This window comes from Malaclemys terrapin, chromosome 11, assembly GCF_027887155.1.
Source record: "Malaclemys terrapin pileata isolate rMalTer1 chromosome 11, rMalTer1.hap1, whole genome shotgun sequence".
Taxonomy (NCBI): domain Eukaryota; kingdom Metazoa; phylum Chordata; order Testudines; family Emydidae; genus Malaclemys; species Malaclemys terrapin.
The window spans coordinates 62,346,448-62,365,758 of record NC_071515.1 but is presented as its reverse complement, the minus strand read 5'-3'; the positions used below and the strand labels follow the sequence as shown (position 1 = coordinate 62,365,758).

At 41.7% G+C, this 19,311-nt stretch overlaps 1 protein-coding gene across 2 annotated transcripts in view; it reads left to right on the top strand.

Moving 5' to 3' along the window:
• The first annotated feature begins 13,692 nt into the window (after positions 1-13,692).
• Positions 13,693-19,311, top strand: part of ACMSD (aminocarboxymuconate semialdehyde decarboxylase) — a 53,489-nt gene continuing 47,870 nt past the window's right edge. The window contains exon 1 of one of the 2 annotated variants that reach the window (XM_054044674.1): positions 13,693-13,711. In XM_054044674.1, the coding sequence (XP_053900649.1) occupies positions 13,709-13,711 (3 nt within the window). In that variant the 5' untranslated portion in view covers positions 13,693-13,708. Of the gene's footprint in view, positions 13,712-18,837; positions 18,991-19,311 lie in introns of those variants that run through there. The other variant, XM_054044673.1, reaches the window with a different exon arrangement.

The following is a 19,311-nucleotide window of genomic DNA, read 5'->3' as shown; positions in this document are numbered from 1 at the left end:
TCTTTTCTTTGGCATTTTTTTAATCTTTCAAAATAAATACAAAACAAGGACATGTAGTAAAGAAGTAATTGTGGAGTAAAATGGAACAAGTGTCTTATTCTTCAGGATATGAAATGTCACCTATAACATGCACATCTTGAACTAATGACCCTAATGGCATATAGCACACAGTGACCTCTGTAAAATTGAGGACAACTAATATCAGCTACCTGCTCGTTCTCCCTCTGTATGATATTGATGCTGCTTCATGAAACAAAAAACCCTAGCAAATGCGAGCCCCAAATATTGATAAATGCCACTGTACCAATGAAGGAAAAATGAAAATGCTAAGTGCCATCATAAAAAGAGCAGAGGTCTAATGAATATGGGGAAGTGGTTGTTATGTTTGTTTTGTTTTGTTTTTTTGAGTTTGGGTGTTTAGAAAGTTTATTTTGGAAGCTTTAAGGGTTTACAAATCATTGCCATGTAATGTTCAAAAATAAAATATTAATCATTGCAATACTAAGCTTATTAAACATTTTGTTTAAAGAAACATTATGTGGTAATATGGTAATCAAACCTCTCTTTAGCAGGAAGTTACCATATTACAGAGTGAACCTCTTTCCATCACCAGGATTTGTTGCTTCTTATGATTTTATTAAGTTGAGTGAAACTACTGGCTCCACTCATATTTATCAAACCAGGTGTGTCTATAAAATGTTCATATTAAAAAAAAATGACAGGTGTGCTCTTTTTTTGTTTGTTTGTTTGCAGGCAAATGTACTTTAAGTACTGGATAAATAGTAACCAAATATCTAAGAATCTATTTGTCCTCTGTTTTGCTGGGTACGTAACTGATGCATTGATTTTTCCATTACAACAACATCCCATATTTTTTTGAACCATTTCTCTAGTTTTGGATTTTTTTTTCCCTTCAGTGTGAAGCTATCTTGCAGTTCTAGCAGATGAGAAATTAGATTAATTCTTCATTGCTTTGTGTGTGACCATTTCCACTAGGAAGTCAAGCCCCAGGAGGATTATCAACCGGATCATTTGGTAATAAATATCCAACGGTTTGTAGTATCTGGTTACAAATCACACGCCATTACTCACAAATGATAAGATATATCCACCATATATGTATAAAATCTCCTCTTTCACCACAATTTCTCCAAAATTTATCCCCATTCACCTCCCTGTGTTTTTTAACCTGATTGGTATGAGGTACCATTGAAACAATGTCTCACAGAAATTTCCTTTTATTGTGCTATCAACTGATGTTGCAGGTCCTCTTTTTCAGATCAAAGCCCTCTCTTCTAGAATAATTTGTCTATCCACATTTTTTCCCATTGTATCTCACATGACATTTCTTTGATAGGAAAATTGTCTGCCAACATTTATTGATACAAAATAGTTGTAATTTTTTTGTTTCCTAATCAACCAGGAGCTGTACCATTGGGAGAGCGGGCAAGTTAGTTAGTTTTGAATTCTAAATAAGTTAGAAAAGGTTTTTTTGGAGAACAGCTGGCCAACTGTATGTATTTCATGCCTCTCCTAATCTTTAAAATACCTTTTTGTGATTTGGGTTAAAAAATCTGGATTATTTGAAATGAGTGTCACTGGCAAATGAAAAGGATTTATTTCCATTCTATCCCAAACCCATAGAGTACAGAAGAACTAAGGATCACCAAATGAAATTAACAGGCAGCATGTTTAAAACAAACAAAAGGAAGTATTTATTTACACGACGCACAGTCAATCTGTGGAACTCTTTGCCAGAGGATGCCATGAAGACCAAGACTGTAATAGAAATCAGAAAAGAACTAGATAAGTTCATGGGGGATAGGTCCATCAATAGCTAGTAGCCAGGATGGGCAGGGATGGTGTCTCTAGCCTCTGTTTGCCAGAAGCTGGGAATGGATGACAGGGGATCGACCACTTGATGATTACCTGTTCTGTTCATTCCCTCTGGGGCACCTGGCACTGGCCACTGTCGGAAGACAGGGTACTGGCCTATATGAACCTTTGATCTGACCCAGTATGACCATTTCTGGAAAGTGTGATTTTTTGTTAATCTGTAGTACCCGAATAAAATTTGCACTGCCACAATTTTCTTGTTCAATAAAGACCCAGTGTTTATCTGGATTAGAACACCTCCAATCAGCTGTTGCTTTGAACTAGCTATCTTGATAGTACTATAATATTTGAAATAGCTAGAACCCCCGGTTTAATGGGTCAGTGTAAAGTATCTGCACTCATTCTCAATGTTTTCTTATTCCATATAAATTCTTTGTATTCCTGCTAGAGTTGTATCTGGGGTGATTATAGAAAGATTTTGAAACAAAAAAGTTGTCCTTGGCAAAATATTCATTTTGAGTGTGACTGTTCTTCCTAATCAAGAAATTGCATACATCCCCCTGTGTTCCAAATCTTTTTTTTTATTTGCTGAAGTTGTGGTTTGCTATTTGAATCATACAGCTCTTCTAGGTTGTTTGAGATTTGAATTCCCAGGTATCTTACAGAACCTGTTGCCCATTTGTACCCAAATGTTTTCTAGCGGGGTAACGTCGCAGAGTCTGGCATAATTAGAGGTAGCAGTTCAGATTTGGAATAATTTACTTTAAAGCTAGTTGCTTTCCCAAAGTAATGGATTCTGTAGATACTAATTCTAGGGAATTGTTAGGGTTAGATAAAAATAATATTACTAGAGTAATGACAAAAATCAATTTCTGTCTCTCACAGGTGGCTAAATTACAGACCGATTTTCATCAGAGCGGATGCTAGTGCCCTTCAAATTAATCAGCTGGCAGGAGATAATTTGACAGATGAAGCAGGCAACTTCTTTTCTTCCATCTAGACTACATATTCATCATCACAAGACACTGATATTTCATAAGCCTGCAAATTGTGAGTTCTGTACCTTCTCTCAATCCACAAGAATCCCATTGGATTCACTTTGTTGTCACATTATTATTTTAAAGAATAAGCATTTTGAGAAATTGTTGGCGTATTTACAAAAAAGCAACACCTTTTGATTGATTGTAATTAATTTGTACAGCCTGACACTCAGACCAGGGAGTCTTATTTTCAGATGTCTGGCTCTTTCCACATTAAGTATATCCGCATGTAAATGGGTATTTTGGGGTGTATGGTTACGACCCTCTTTGTAACATGACTTGTCAGGTTGCATCAACATCGAACCATGGTGGGATCAGAGTGATACTATTTTTGTGGCAGTAAAAAAATAGTTTCTTTTCAAAAGCTTCTACATTCAGAAAAGGTCAAATTCAGGAGGAAAGAAAAATCATTTCTAAGCAGGGAGACCTAGATTTCTTTATCATTTCATTTTTCCAGGACATCTCAGTTTTACTCTAGCAAATTTTTTACCTGTAAATGTACCTTTTTTCTTGAGATACAGCACGTTATATAAAAGCAAATGTTTAGTTCCTCTCTTGTTGTTTGTATTAAGTCCATCAGCTTGGTATTGTTGTCTTGTTAATTATGATTTTCTCTTCATTTATCTGGATTAACTCTCCATGCCTTCTCATGATTCAAGGGCCTGATCCTGCTTTCATAAAAGTCAGTGAGGGGCACATTTTCAAATGATCTTATATGCACACTTATGTAGTCAGTAAGTTCTTCAGGGCAGGAACCATCTCTTTGTTACATGTCTGTGCAGTGCCTAGCCCAGTGGAGCTGAGGCCTCTAATGCTGTAGTGCAATACAACAATTAATAATGTACAAATGTTGGAGCTAGCCAGGTGCATGATCTTTTGTGTACACAGGATGGTGGCAATTCACAAAGATGAATTTGAACTAAGCATGCTGAAAATTTTGCTAGAACTGTGTGCAGCTGCAGTCAGGGCAGCCACACAGATTTTGACTGCATGTACAATGCTGGGATTTTGAAATAGAGCTTCTGTGAGCCACTCATTCCTCCACCACTTTCTGAGACAGCTGCAGTTCAGGTGGTGCCGCTTCTGCTTCTTCTTCTTTTTCTTAATGGCTCCAGTAAAGTATAGCTGTAATTGGGTCCAGATCGCTTGTCACCTGAGCATAAGTGGAAGAAACTAAGGGGAGGGGGTATTGGAAAGGGCTTTGCAGCATCTGGATGCTCAAGAACTAGGAAAACATAAATACTGGAACATGCAGGAGATAAATGGTTTGGCTGAGCCAGTCTCATTACAGTGCACTTTCTTCCTGAATTATAACATTTCCCTATGCAGGCCCTCCTATTTGGGCTAAATAAAAGGGGGATTAGGACGAGCCTTGCTTTGCCATAGACTATCCTTTATTCCAGGCAAACTCAGAACAGTAACACAACTGTGCTGTGTCTTCCATCCTCTGCACACATGCTGCTCTGTAACATGGACAGAGGCACCTAAATGAGCTTGGACTGGAACTTTTCAAACATGTGCTGACAGCTGACACCCTGGAGCTGTTAGTGAGGTTGCCCTAGGGACAGAAGTGACCATGGCAAACTTGGTCTTCCCAGGAACCTCATGGCTAAACTAAGGGAGTGGACTGTAGATTTTTACTATCCTTACAATATCGGATGAAGGAGAGAAGATCCTAACTTCTGCTCCTGTGGCAGCTAGAGCCCTTCCAAGAAGCAACATGCAGCAGTGGCCATTGGTGCCTGAAGTATAACTGTCACTTAGCAATAGACACATTCAGGATTTTTTTTTTTGCATTGGCCCAAAAGTCTGCTTGGCTCTTATTTTAAAAATTTCTAGCTTCACTGTGGATGTGTGCCATTTTGGCCCATTCGCTTGGGGTTTGCACAGGGATTGCAGATTTGGACCCTTGCACAGATTACCATCATTTAATGTGTTGTGCGTTAAAATATGCTGTTACCAGACTTATTGCACTATATTCTGTGTATCTTGCTCTGTTGATATTGTTCTGAAGATATTTCTTTAAGAACTTTAAACTGGCATCCTTTTTAAAATCTGAAAAGAATAGCAAGCAACACCATAAGTGCTGATAACACTTGAGAGTGTGACTTACGCAGCCAACACTTACCCACTGAATCTAATTTGTTATGGCTTAGTTTGCACTTAATTTTTATTTAATTAAATGTGAAAACATCATGAGGTGTGTACCTCTGAGGATTTCTTTTAATTAATGAACTTCTAAATATCAAAGCAAGCTTACATCAGACATGCAGAGGTTTATACCCAAAGCTAAATCAGGGTTTAGAAAAGGTTAATAAAAATGTAATCTGTGCCTCACACTGGTGATTCTGATAGCTTACTTATGATGGATAGCACCTTTCTCTATGGATTTGAACAAGCCTATTAATGGAGTAAGTAACTATTCAGCATGAATATAAGAATCTGGCCCCATCTATGTATCATCAATACATCTATTTCATTTGACTCTATGTATTTGACTTTAAAGCTACTATTTGAAGTCTCCCATCCCACCCACTCTAAAGATGAAGGTCATTCACTCTCAGATGTCTCAGGAGAGTTACAGCTTGTTCTAGTTGGCAAGTCATATCAGGAAATTTCTCTTGTATTCTTTCTAATGTGTGCTTGAAGGTGCTTCCACTTTCAAAAAATAAATAAAAATAATTACTAAATACTGTAAATTAAATCTGATAAAAAAACAGCAATGCATGTGAGATTCTCTAGGGTCCATTTCCATTTTGCATTTGTAATTAATACAAGTTCAGTGAGATGAAAGTTTACATCTGTTTTTGAGAACAAAATGTCCCTGAAATAGACACACATTTTGAAGATTTTTTGGAGAAATTAGAGAAAGAGCACTGATGTTTACTTTTCAATTATAATTCCATATTAAAACAGTCAGCTGTCTAGAGCACTAATTAGGTCATCAAACCCAGCCTGGACAGCTAGATGGACTCCTTATATTGATGCTTGTTGGTTTGCCACTAGATGGCATTATCCATTAACTGCAAGATGAAATATATGTTTTGCCATGGCCTTAACATCTACAGATTAGTAAAGTAAGACAAGGTCCCTGTGTTTGTTTCCTGACAAATGCAGAAGTGAAAGCATTGTAGCTCAGAAGTAATTTGACCTAGTTCTGCATCACTGTAACTCAGTCAAGCCTTAACACACCCGATATGGATTTACTCAAAGCAATGAGAGGAAGTCAACTGTGGCAATCCCAGATGACCCCCTATGTAATGCACATTTCCTAATAAATCCCTTCTATCCTCATTATTACATTTAAGTTTTAGAAAAGAGCATGTTTGATTTCCAGTGCCAAAAGTATTTGCAGACAATAGCTCTCTTGTTATATGACTGCACTGTAAGCATTAGGAGGCGTTGTGTTGCTTCACATTGAAGTCTAGGTAAAGATTCAATGCTGAAGATTATCTTGAAATAAAGAGCACCAGATATGAGCAGGTATTTCATATTCTCTATGGCTTTGATTTAGGAGGCAATGAATGAGTTATCACGGGTATTGTAAATGTAGATGAGAGCTTTGTTAGTGGGCAGTTATGCCCCTTGACTTCGGTGGGGTTGAAACAATGTTAGGGCAAGATTCCCATCCAGCCACAAACCCAACTGCACACTCAGCAGTGCCTATTGTACAGTGCTTCCTTCCCCAGAAAAGGAGGCTGCAAGCTTTACCAGCTGCTGTTTCATCCAGACAGGAGAACAAGGCTACAGAGATCCCCTACTGCATGCCGTTGTTCTTCCCTGCCCAGAGTGGGTGCTCTTGGGCATCCCTCACCCCCTGCTTACCACTGGTGCTACTCGCAGCCAGGGCAGGGGGAACTGGAGTTCCTTCCCTTTCTTGTTTTCTGAGTGTGGACCAAATAGCTGCCAATACTCAGATTTAAAATTTATGGGTGAAATTCTGGTCCTACTGAAGTCAACTTTTTTGATCCAGACAAACTATAAAATGTATTACCTAATTCAGGCCCCACTGCTGCTGCTTCTGGCCGCCCTGCCGCACCCCCTGGGCGGCTTGGGCCGCTTCACCCAGCCCTGGCTGCGCCGCTGGGGGGCAGCCACCCTGCAGCACTTGCAGGTGGCTCCGTGTGCCCCACGGGGCAGCCCCCAGCCCGAGTGTCCCCCGTTTGGAGCCTGCCTGGCCCAGCCACAAGGTGCAGCGCTATTCCCCCACGGCACAAACTGCAGTGGCCCCAGGGCACACACACACCCCCCCCCCCGCACACGACGCACTACTGCTGCCAGGGCCAGCTCTACGCTTTTGCAGCCGGAAGCAAAAAAAAAAAATGGTCAGAATGCCGCCCTTGAAAATGTGCCACCCCAAGCATGTGCTTGGTTTGCTGATGCCTAGAGCCGGCTCTGGGTTTAAGCAAGTCTTGAAACTCTGGCCCTAAGTGAGAGATGAGCTGCAATTGTAGGTGCTGAAGACTTGAAAATCTGGCCGCGGGGCCTGAGCATTATGGTTTTTGATTCACAAAGAGAAAAATGTAATTGCAGAGTAAATGGCTTTTATTTTAGATTAAGGAAAACAGCAAAGAAGTAACAAATATAAAATATTCACAGGAAAGATAATAGAGTGCCTCTCACTTTCTTAGGCCATCCATCTTGATTCCCCTCCCAGGCCTGCCCTCTAGTAAACAGACATGAGGGGAGGGGCAGAATGAGGGCAGTGACTTCAGCAGATGTTACTGAGCCTGCTCAGTCTGTGTGAGTATGCTCAGTACAAGCCAAGCAGCAACTTGGGGGGGGGGGGGGCACATGACCCCCGCATGCTTCCCCCCCCCCCCCCCCCGGGTCACCGCTGCAGACAGGTTTCTTACATTTAAAGATGAAGTAGACATATGTGGCTTTCTTTGGATTGCAGAAGATCAAATTAAATAATGGTTGAATTAAGTAGAATTAAGGTTACTGTTGACATATTTTAACGTTGATTTTTATCTCCTGATAATGGAGAGATGGAAATGACATGACAGTATCAAAGTAGCATGAGAATTCAGTGATTACTATTATTATTATTTATCATTGAATTATAGTATCCTCACATACACAGGTGATGAGTTCGAGGACTGGGAACTTGGAGGCAAATACATAAAAGCAAGTAGACTTTGTGGCAGAGCTACGCTTATCTTAGCCCTCTCATGCTTTGATAGTGTATTCTCTGCCAGAGTTTCACAGAACTGGCTTGCGTCATGTACCACAGGCAAAATCCATTTAATCATTCAATACAGAATAACAGCTATGTGCATAGACAGCAACCACTATTTTGTGTCCACTTACAGTACTATAGATTGCAGTCTACATTGTTTGTAGTAAACTGCAAAGAATAATTGTAATAAACTTAGCATTTGTATTTCATTTTGCATCTTCAACACACCACACAGATATTAACATTAGAGATAGGCCTGAAACAAACCCCTGAATCCCAACCTGCACACCTCACCACTGAACTTGCAGCCAGTTAGACCCACATCCTGATCCAGGCTTTTAAATTGACCTCTTTCACTACAATGGATCAAACCAAAACCTCAGAAACCATCTTCCCACAGACATATTTGGGGAAAACTGGATTTTCCGGGGACTTTTGTGGGCGTTGGACTAGGCTCAAAATAACAAATATAATTCTGTTTAAAAGAGCTGCAAGACTTTTAGGCCACCGAGAGAGTAGCATGTAACAGGAGGCGTCACAGTTACAGGGCAAGCTGAGCTTTAGACCCTCCTTAGTCCCTTTCATGACAGGTTTCACTACCTTCACCCCTCTCTGGAAAGAACCACACAGGCCAGATCTCTGGGCTGCACCACACTTACCTTGTTAACCCAATAAGTCCAACTGTGTTTGACACCTGTAAGTCCTCTTCTTTAAGGAACCCATGACAGCAGCTGATAAAAGTGACTCAAAAACAGCTTCTTCTAACTAAAGTGTTATTGATTCACCCAAAGGTACATTGCACACAGAGCAAAGAATCAAAACAATAAAGACCTATGTGCATATTTCCCCTTACCCAAAACTAAATCCTTCCTGCATGCTTTGCAAAGTTCCATTCAGCCCAGTTACCTCCATCTCTGCTTTGGGAGAGACAGCAAGCTTGCTGCAGTTTCTGTCTCTCTTTCTGCCAGAGCCTTCTCTCCAACCATTTCTGGCAACCCACTGAACTCCCATTCTTCTCTGGGCTGGCATCCTTAAGCTTTTAGTATTCTCTTTGATCGTAGGCTCAGGTCTGAGAAAAGTAAATCTTGCCTGTCTGGCTGGAGTCAAGCAGGCCATTCCCCAGTTAATAGCTTTGCCATTGTTACAGTTCCCTTAATAGCTTCCTTTGATCTAAGTCCATGCAGTCAGGTAGGGTAATATCACACTGGTAACCTGAGGTGCATATGATATTTATAAAAATATGTCAACAATTCCTTCGTTCTTCATGGGAAGTCAAGATGGCTGACCATGTCTCATAGAGCAAACAACATTGTACATAAGAGGCTGCCTTTTCCATGACCTTCACAGATACAAATGTAGAAAGACAAGTTGTCTAATGTGCCTCAGACACAATTCATTGCATATGTCCAAGGGCTTAAAACCCTACAGGATATTTGAGAGCTTATCAAAACTACAAAAAGAACAGGAGTACTTGTAGCACCTTAGAGACTAACAAATTTATTAGAGCATAAGCTTTCATGGACTACAGCCCACTTCTTCGGATGCATAACTACATTAGTCTAATCATTTTTTTCAGCCTCTTGCATCTTTTGAAGTGTTGCTTGCTACAGCAGTTTATTCAAAAAGTGGGAAATTCTTTACTTGGAAAGCAAGTAATATAGAATGTCAAGTGAATTTGTGGAACTCATACTTTTAAATACAATTAGGACATTGTTTATCAAATGCAGAAAAGCTAAGACTCTCTTTCTGCCAACTGATCCCTAGAGCTGGTCTAGATTTTTGGAATTTCAAAGCAAGACAAGACACAGAAAGTGAGTGCAACAAACAATAAAAATTAAAAATCATCACATTACCTCACAATAAAATACATTTTAAATCCAGTGAACCCTATGGTATAGGTCTGATGCAGCAAAGACTACAATTTATACAAGTACAGTTTACGGGCCCAATGTGGTATTGCTTAGCTTGAGGAAGTCCTTCTTAAAAAATGGTCTTGAGTAGCCGGTTTGTACTGCTGTGAATATTGCATAACTTAATTAAAGCATTATTTTGCAAAATATTTTGCCCTTTGAAACTATGACCCAACAGCTCTTCTCTAGTAATCTCCTCTCCACACTTTCTGTGATCCCTTTTTATTTGTACCTGCCTCCCACTTCAGCTCATTGCACCGCAGCCATTAACCCTCTCCATTAGAAGTAATGGCCTCAAAATTTTGTTAACAATGCAAAATGACGGTAGCTTGCTGGGGGAAGGGAGGGATTTTCCTTTAAAAGCCATTTAAACGATGATGCTGAATTTGGCAAGAACAGTAATAAATAGCCTTTTGAAGAGAGAACTTATATCAGTGGGCCATATTCTGCCAACCTGTACGACTCACTGAAGTAAATAGGCTTGAAGGGATGTAACTGAGAATGTTTGACTCACTAAGCTAAATTCTCACATGGTGGAAGTCAATGAATTTGAAGTCAGGGATGAATCTAGCTCTTTAAATATTTACAGTGAAATCAGCTTTCATTGTAAGAGCAACCAGGCATTGCAAGAAAGCTGGCAATGGTAATTATAGTACCATTTCTAGCGATGCTAATTATAAAGATAGATACCTTTTAAGGTGTGATTAATATACTGCCCAATGCAGCTGGTTGGATTAAATGGTCCAAGAGATCTTTCGCTGCACATTAGCTATGACTATCATTCTGTGAAGTAATTGACAATATTAACTGTGTATGTTTTCATAAATAAACTTAATTATCCATTATGTAAACATTTAACTGCATATTTTAAAATTAATCAGTCAAGAGCAGAATGAATAGAAATGCTTAATCAACTTTTACACACACACACACACACACACACACACACACACACACACACACACACACACACACACACACACACCACCTTAACCTAAGTGTAAAGAAATGAATAGGAAGGAAAATTACTACCAGACTAGCTTTCAGGTTAACACTTATTAATCAAATTGCTAGGAACCTAGTTCTACTTTGTAATAGAGTTTATGCTTCCTTTGTTGTATTGAACAGCACCTTATTAAGTTATCTTAATACAATGAAGTGCTAATAGGATATGCTGAAATCCTTCACTGAATCTCAATTCCAAGTTTTTGCAGCAGCAGTGTTCAATATGTGTTCTCATCTACACTATAGAAATTTGGCATGATCCAACTCGAACATCTCTAACACACCTTACGTCCACTCACCAATGCTCCCCATAGCGCACAGATCAACATTTGGATTAGACTTGCTTTGAGCAAGGCTTATTACCATGTGGTCCTCTATGGTGCCATTCTACAGCAGGATGGGGTACCTCCTTCAGACAGGGTCTAGAAGAGCTCCCTTTTCCTCCTTATGGCATGCAGGGGACCAAGGAGATGGTGCCATAGACAGTCCAGCAGAGTTAGCAGCGAGGTCCAGAGACATGGAGGCTGGAGTGGAAAAGATGCAGGAGAGATGGGGGGAGCTAGAGACTGACCTGAGCAACAGGAGTTTGCTGACCAGGACAAACGCTACTGGCCCAATCAGGAGAAGAGGGTCAAGTCACACCCATGGAACCCAGGAGGAAGGACATAAGGATGTACATATCCAGAAGCCGGCAGATGAACCCCAGTGCTCTGCTTAAGGCCACAGTTAATGTGGGACACCAAAGAAGGTCCTGGAACTCTGACTATGGGAAGATGAGAGGAATGTTGGAAATGATACAAGGGCTTTAAAACCAAATTCAGGCTTTTATCCAGGAAAGGCAGAGAGGGTGAATCAAACTCCCTCAGCTGACTCCCAACATGTAGAGGGAGGCGTGAGCCAGAATGCAAATGAGGTCGCTGACAGAAAGAAGTGGGGCTAGGATCCTCCCTGCAGGTAACAAAGTAACCAATTGTTTAGACAGCCAAGAAGGAAAGGAAATTTCTTCCCCCAGTTTGACTGCTTGATGATCTGTGAAAATGTAATAGAGTCTGAGACTGGTGGGGAAGGAAATGCTGCTTGCCATGACTTTGATGCAGTGTGTGAGGAACAAAAGGCCAACCCTCTGAGAGAATGGATGGGTGGGTGTAGGGAGGGTTCAGTAATCTTCCTCCTCCCCCATCCCAAGCTGAGGTCATGCCACAGGGATTCCCAGTCCCTGACCTCCAGACAGGTGGGATGGAGAAAGGATTTGGGCTATGGGGAAGAAAGTTTATTATATGAATTGTAATTTGAAAGTATAAAAGGTATTGACTGTCATGCCAGCCAGGGAATGAACCTGTAGGTTCTCCTAGGATGATGATCAAGCACCCTAGTGACATTCACTTCTGTATGGAGGGAGATGTGACCAATATCGTAATTACATGCATTACCTTTGGTGACCATATTCTATTAAATCTATGAATGGTTTATGTATGATTGTGTTCTACTCCATGGGGGATGCTTACCATAGCTCCTAGAGGAACTAAAAACAGTGGGAGGCGATGAAGGTGAATCACTGAGACTAAACAAAGAGGTACCACCTCCTGGAGTGATTTCCATATCCTGGTTCACGCTGAGTTTTCCAGAGACAAGGAGACAGGAGGTGGAGTCTAGGGATGAAGGGGCGGCGCGGGTGTGGGGGCTCAAGGAAAAGGGGCAGCATGGGAGCAGAGGTTCGGGGGGAAGGGGCACCGTGAGGTGGAGCCTCGGGGGGAAGAGGCAGCTCAAAGGGTGCGGAGCGGTTCGGGCTCCTGTGGCCCCCCCATTTTTAGGGCGCTTCTACCGCTCCTGGTAACAACAGAATCTTCCCCCCAAAAAAGTGCACGAATAAGTGCAAACAGTGAAACCATGTACAAGACAGAAACCCCCTATTGTTGCATGTGTCATGGCCCTGATTCTCCTTTCCCTTCTTTCCCTGTTTCCCGATCTCTTAGTACTGAAGAAGGGAGGTGGAGGCATCCACAAGGGAAAGAGTCAAAGACGGAGGACTACATGGGGCTAAGTTGCCCTGCCCAGCCACTCATGGAGCCTGACTGCATGGTCCACCCAGCCAAGCTGTTTCTGGACTGCATCTGATGGTACCGTGCCGGGCACTCAGGCTGGGATGTGGGTGCGGCAAGAGCTATTACTCTCGCAACCATTAGTGATATCAGCCACTCAAACAGTTCTCTCTGCTGAGCTCTGTCCTCCTCCTTTAGCCACCGTTCCTGTTTCAGGAACTGCAAAGGAAGTGCCTGCTCCCATGCTGAAGCCCTGTCCTGAAGCTATGCATCCAGCCTCAGCCTGTCCTCTTGTCTCTCACCATGCCTTTTCTCTAGCTGTAAGTCCTTCTGGTTTTGGTACTGGACCTGTTTGTTGGTCCTGTCAAGAACTTCAACCATAAGTTCATCACAGAAATGCTTCCTCTTGGAACGGTCAGTGAAGCTACATTGTCCAGACTTGTACTGCAGTGTGGGTGAGCTGTGGAGGTACTGCAGCCAGTAGAGATCACGGGGCCTGGAACTGGACAAGACACAAAGAGTTATTGTCTCAAACAGCTCATTGCAGAAACACAGAAAAAATCCTTATGGAATTTTAAGGATATAAAATGTTACTTTTCCAAACTGAATTTCAATATATTGTGAGAGGGATGTTTTAGTCCACAGAAACTCCCTGGACACAGCCTGGTTAATCACAATGAAAGAAGCGCAGAGACAATGGTATGTTAAATATTCAAAGCTGTTTCTTGATTTCTAAAAATTGCAGATCTTCTTGGGTTGGGAGGGACAACTGGCAGTGGCCTTGCTGCAAAAGCTTTTTCTATCATTCCAGGGCTTCCACATCTTGGAAGACATAACAGTTCTTTGTGGTGCCCGATTGGCAAAAGGAGATGTTATTCCAAACTGCTGGTGGGAAACCTGCAGAATATGCAGCCAAAGTATTCAAATGTATAGTGACTGAATGCCCATCTATGAGTGCACTGCCTGGTCAGCTACCAAGGTGGCCTTGGAAAATACACCCTTCCCCAAAATGTGTTTCTGCTTCAGGAAAAGTTTGCATCTATCAGTACCCGGGCTTGAGTCAGAAATCATGAGAGAATCAACAGGATGCAGCATTAGCTTCCACACGGCTTAGCCAGTTGTGACTGCATGCAGATACACACAACTCCACAGCCATCTCCTTACACAACTACCCGCCCCAGCACATTTCTGGATACATTTTCAAACTCCAGTCGAATTTAGGACAAATACTTCTGTCACCTATGGACTACATAGATTACATGTACCTGAAAGGGGCTAGATTTGTGCATGGAACACATTTCCATCTCCCACCCCACAGTGCAGTTCACAGTTTCCAGGAGGCTCGTTACACCGCTGAGTGGTTACAGAGCAGCGTACTTACAGGCAATGTAAGATTATTTTTTAAGAAACAGGAATGCCCTAACAAAAATCTGTGCCCTTCCAGTAAAAATTCACTTTCAGGGCATTTTTACTGCCTGCATTTCCTGGTCTCCATTTTGAACGCCACATGGTGGGGGGCAGGGAGCCATGCCGGTGGCATACAATCTGCCAGTAGTGGACGCACACTGCTAGCTGGGGCTTATAACTACTTTTGTGTTGGTTCGTAGAATGGAAATCCCTTCCATTATTGTATTGATAAACATTATAATGGAGCCAGAAACTTACTAGTCTCCAGGTGGCTTCTGTCCTGTCTGTGTTTGCTGCAGACTCCACAGCGGGGTGTTCCTCAGGGGAGCATCAAACAGCTCCTCCAAGTACAGCCCCAGGATGTGCTCTGCTGCTCCTGCTCCAAAGCCTCCTTTGAGACCAGTTTCGGTAACAGTCATTTTTCTGGCCTCACTTGGTGCCTGCTGCTGGCTCCCATCACACCCTGTGCTGGATCCTGGGGCCAGCAGGGCACCATTCCAGAGGATCAGGTTATCATGCAGCACCATTGGTTCCATGCTTAGCGCAGCGCCCAGCACTCGGTCAAACTCCTCATAAAACAGGCAGGATGTTGGCAAGTTGCCGGAGGTGGTGTTCTGGTCATTCTTGACTCTTAAGCTGCTCCCTGCACTGGTCACTGGTCCGGTAAATTTGCAGCAGTGCCAATTATTATTTGTTGGTATGAGTGATCATTCCTGGTATGCTTACTAAAGTCCACTGTTTTGCTGGCCTCACACCTGAGATTTACCAAAATCTGGCTGTGCTCCAGTGACCATGAAGCAGCACGCTTTGAAAAGGGCTTGTTCTGATCAGTCTCCATTGCAAAGACAGAGGGCTCTCTGACGGTGTGTTTGCAGCTCAGTGGTCAGAAGACAACGAAAGAGTTAACGCTGATTCACTGAGCTGCTGCAGTACACCAAAGGAGGTTGCTTCCTTTTTCACTCTAGTTGATTGGAGATTCTGGAAGCCGGCCCTTGGGATTGTGGGATATTTTTGGCAGACTCCCAGGACGTGAGTTGAAGGGGCTCCATGCCAACTGACAGGGGGCAGAGAATGTCAATTTTGACAGGAATGTCAAGAGGTCCCTGCTTTGGCTCCTTCTGCTCCTATCAACTGGAGTCTCTGGCTGGCAGGTCTCTGCAGTTTTCCCCCAAGGCCATATATGGGCGGGGGTGGGGAGAATGAGGAAGAGAGCTACTGCCTAGGTCCTAATGCCCCCAGAGCGTATGGGTGTGTGGCATATGTATATGTGTGGCATGTCTGCGGTGCACAGTCTGGATCCAAGGGTATGCTGAGGTTATACCCACAGGGAAGAGGTTGGTACCCACTGAGTCCAATAGCTGCTGCTATGCACTGAGAGCCATTTCCACACTCCCTTTGAGATAGTGTCTCTGGAACGTGGCTCCAGGCCATCTAGTGGTCCTTGGTAACAGTGTGGCCTAATAAATTAGAGCATTGGCCTAGGACTCAGGAGACCTGGGTTCTAGTTCTAGTCCTAGGTCTACCACTCACCTGGTGTGTGTGTGTATGTGTGTGTGAGAGAGAAAGACCTTGGGCAAATCACTTCACCAGAGTGCCTTGGTTTCCCCATTTCTAAAATGGGGATTAAAATACCGACCTTTGTAAAGTACTTTGAGCACTATTTCACAGCTAATTATTAATGGGCTCTACACTTCCAAGCTTCTCATTGCTGGGGGTACCCTAGAATTCTACCAGATTCTGAGTCTTCTGCAGACATGGAAGAAGATTTGGCCCTATTAGCAGAAAGCTAACTTCATGGGGAAGGTTTGCCTATTTGATATTGTGCAAAAAATAAAATTCTAGACTCTTGCATTATTTTTAAAGGTGACATTTACAAGATGGACTCATCTCACAGCCTCGGGGACTATGTGGTCTTTGATGACAGTCTCAAAGGACCGATGCAGTCACCAGGAAAGCCAAGAAACAATGTGTTGCTAAGCAACTGCTACCAGCATGCTATTCTATACTTATTCATTTAATTTCTGAAAGGACAAATGTTCTAAGTAGCCTCAGCTTAGCCACCAACAGTGCTACACACTCTTAACCAGTTGCAATGCTCTCCATGTGTGTAAAATAGCTGATTTGTACACACAAACCAGGTAGCTAGACATCTAGCTACTAAATTTGCAGGTGCCAGTAAAGAGCATGCAAAATTGAGGGTTCATTTTTAGAAGCTGGTTTGCAAATTTGGCACAGTCGTCTTTGACAAAGGCTATCCTGTATTTGTGTCTTTTGTTTCAATTTTACTTTTCTTGAAAGTGACCAATCTTGATACTTCAGATGAGTGGCAACACTTTCTCAGCAGTTTGACTATGCATGTTGATGTTTCTGATGCATGAAGATCTTTTGTGTCATCATTCCCCACACATTTGGCCAACAAACTTTCTTAGGTAATGAAACAAAGGCAAAATGGGGATTTTCAAATACCATATGGAAGATATTGAATCTCAGATCCCAGCATCCTTCAAAACCCTGACTAAACTGCTTTTTGAAAAGAGAGTAAGCGCAGTAAATCTAATTCTGCTGTCAGTTACAATGATTGTCACTGAAATCAGTGGGATTACTCCAGATTTTTCACTAGTGTACCTGAAATCAGCCTTGGCCCCTAATAATTGTTATCTGGCAAAGTTACCCTGAAGAAGACTTTTTACCTCAAAGAAGTCATGAAAGAAGATTGTGCAAAAAGAATATACGGAAGCTTCCGCATTAATCAGGGGGTGCAGTTTGTTTTTAAAGACTTTATGATGCCTCATAGAAACTTTGAGAAATATTTAGAAACAATTCTGCTTGGACAGTCTGCATTTTGAGTGTTTCTCTTTTCCAGTTTCTTCTTGTTTGCACAAAAATGCAGTCTTTTATTCTGTAAGGGTGAAATGCACTCCAGTTCACAGCCCTTACCCACCACAGAGTGTTATGCAATAACACTTGTTGAGAGTCACTGACCTTGATGAATTGGAACTTCATGCTCACGTTGACCCTTAATATAACCCTTATGGGATGCATCGGCCCTCTGCACTGGGATGAATTTCATCCGAGAAACTTGGCATGGTGCTGGGGAATCAAGCCCACTGTTTTTCAAAGTTTCCCTTGAGGACTTACCTGCTTTTTAATGCACATTGCAAACCAGAAGTTGTTCAACAGCAGATCACCTGTACACAAATTTGACTCCTATAAAGTTACCAAGGTCTCTGAGAGCTTTGGCACAGTGCTATGCTGACTGGAGCAAATAAAAGGATTCACCATTAAGATACATATAGTATTCCCAAATATATTTCGTACTATAATGCAGAACAGACCCTTAAATATTTAGTAGCTCTGAATTACAGGGTCATTTTCCTTTTGGAGAGTTCTGGTGATGTCAAACCACATAGAGGTTCTGAATTCCAGTCCCAAGCTCCCTGGGTTAGCAGAACCTCTCTGCCCCTAAGGCCTTATCTTATTCTCTGACCAGCACTTGGAGGTTGTCAAGATTAGCCCTCTATGATGACCCATGACATGGTGCCTGAGGTAAGCAAGAAAGAAGTTCCTTGACGCTCCTCTAAAAATGAATGAATATATTCCATGCTTTTTATTAACACCAATGTAAGAAGCTGCACCTCAGCATGGAATTCTAATTTTTTAACACAGCAACTTGCATGACATAATACGGAAAGACACTTGTGATCTAGTAGTTGTGCATAGCTGTTGAAAAAGAACCATAATGTATGGTCTTCCCTAGAACTCCAGATGGAGCCAATAGTGTTCAACAGACAGTACGCAGAGATTGGGGGAGCACAGATTGAGCTAGTAGTACTAAAATTATAGAGAATAAAGGATAGTCCCAGCAGTGTCAGAGAGCCTGGGGAAGAATGAGTGATATTGTGTAGACATACTGAATGAGGGGGGCAGGATAAAATGAGCCAGTATTGTGACCAAGCCAAAGAAGTAGGAACATAGCTACAGCCACAATTCTGCATTTCCATGAATTTTTATAAAGTAATATTGAAGGGACTCTGCGAAAAGGAGAGGGAAGATGAGAAGCATGAATTTATCCACTAGCCGCTGCATTTTATGCCCTCTTTATAAAAATCTTTCAGAAGAGAAAAGGAGAGAGTTAATAGCAACATGTTTAAAGTCTTTGTTTTTCTATAATAATTAACTTTTAAGTTTATAAACCAACTTTTATTTCAGACTCTAGATCAAAAACTCCATTTATACTGCATGTATAAATACACAGTTTAACCTCACTCTCCACTGTACAGTAATTTATGCAATAGCACTTCCTGAGAGTCACTGACTTTACATTACTTTGCAGCTCCCCTGGAATGTTAGCTCCCTGATTGGTTACTGTATGTAGACAACCTGATAGGACAGCAGGTGGACTTAAATAACACCCTAAGTTAACAGCAATCTGCTATGCCAGGGAGTACAGCGAACTCAAGGTTAATTAGAAAATGTCTTTCTTAAAACAGCAATTCTCGTGTGATCCTTTAGAGATGAAAATTGATATTCATAGTCACATTCTACCTAAGGAATGGCCTGATCTAAAAGAGGTAATAAGAGGTTAGACATTTGCTGCAGTATTAGAGCAGCATTTATTGTTACCATTGTAGTTTCTGATTTATCAATGTTTTTATTACTATATAAACATTTGTTTTCAATGGGTTTTTCTCTGATTTGGGGAGATTTAAGGTCCTCATTCTGCACTATTTATTAAAGAAAAAACCCTTGGGCCCTATTTCAAGCCCCCTGTATTACTTTAAAGCAGTTTGAGTTTGTGTGTGCTTTCTAAATCCACATTAATTATGAATTTTGAAGCTCTATAAAACAAAGGCTTACTATGCTGGTTGCTAAATTAAGTAGATGGGGTGGTT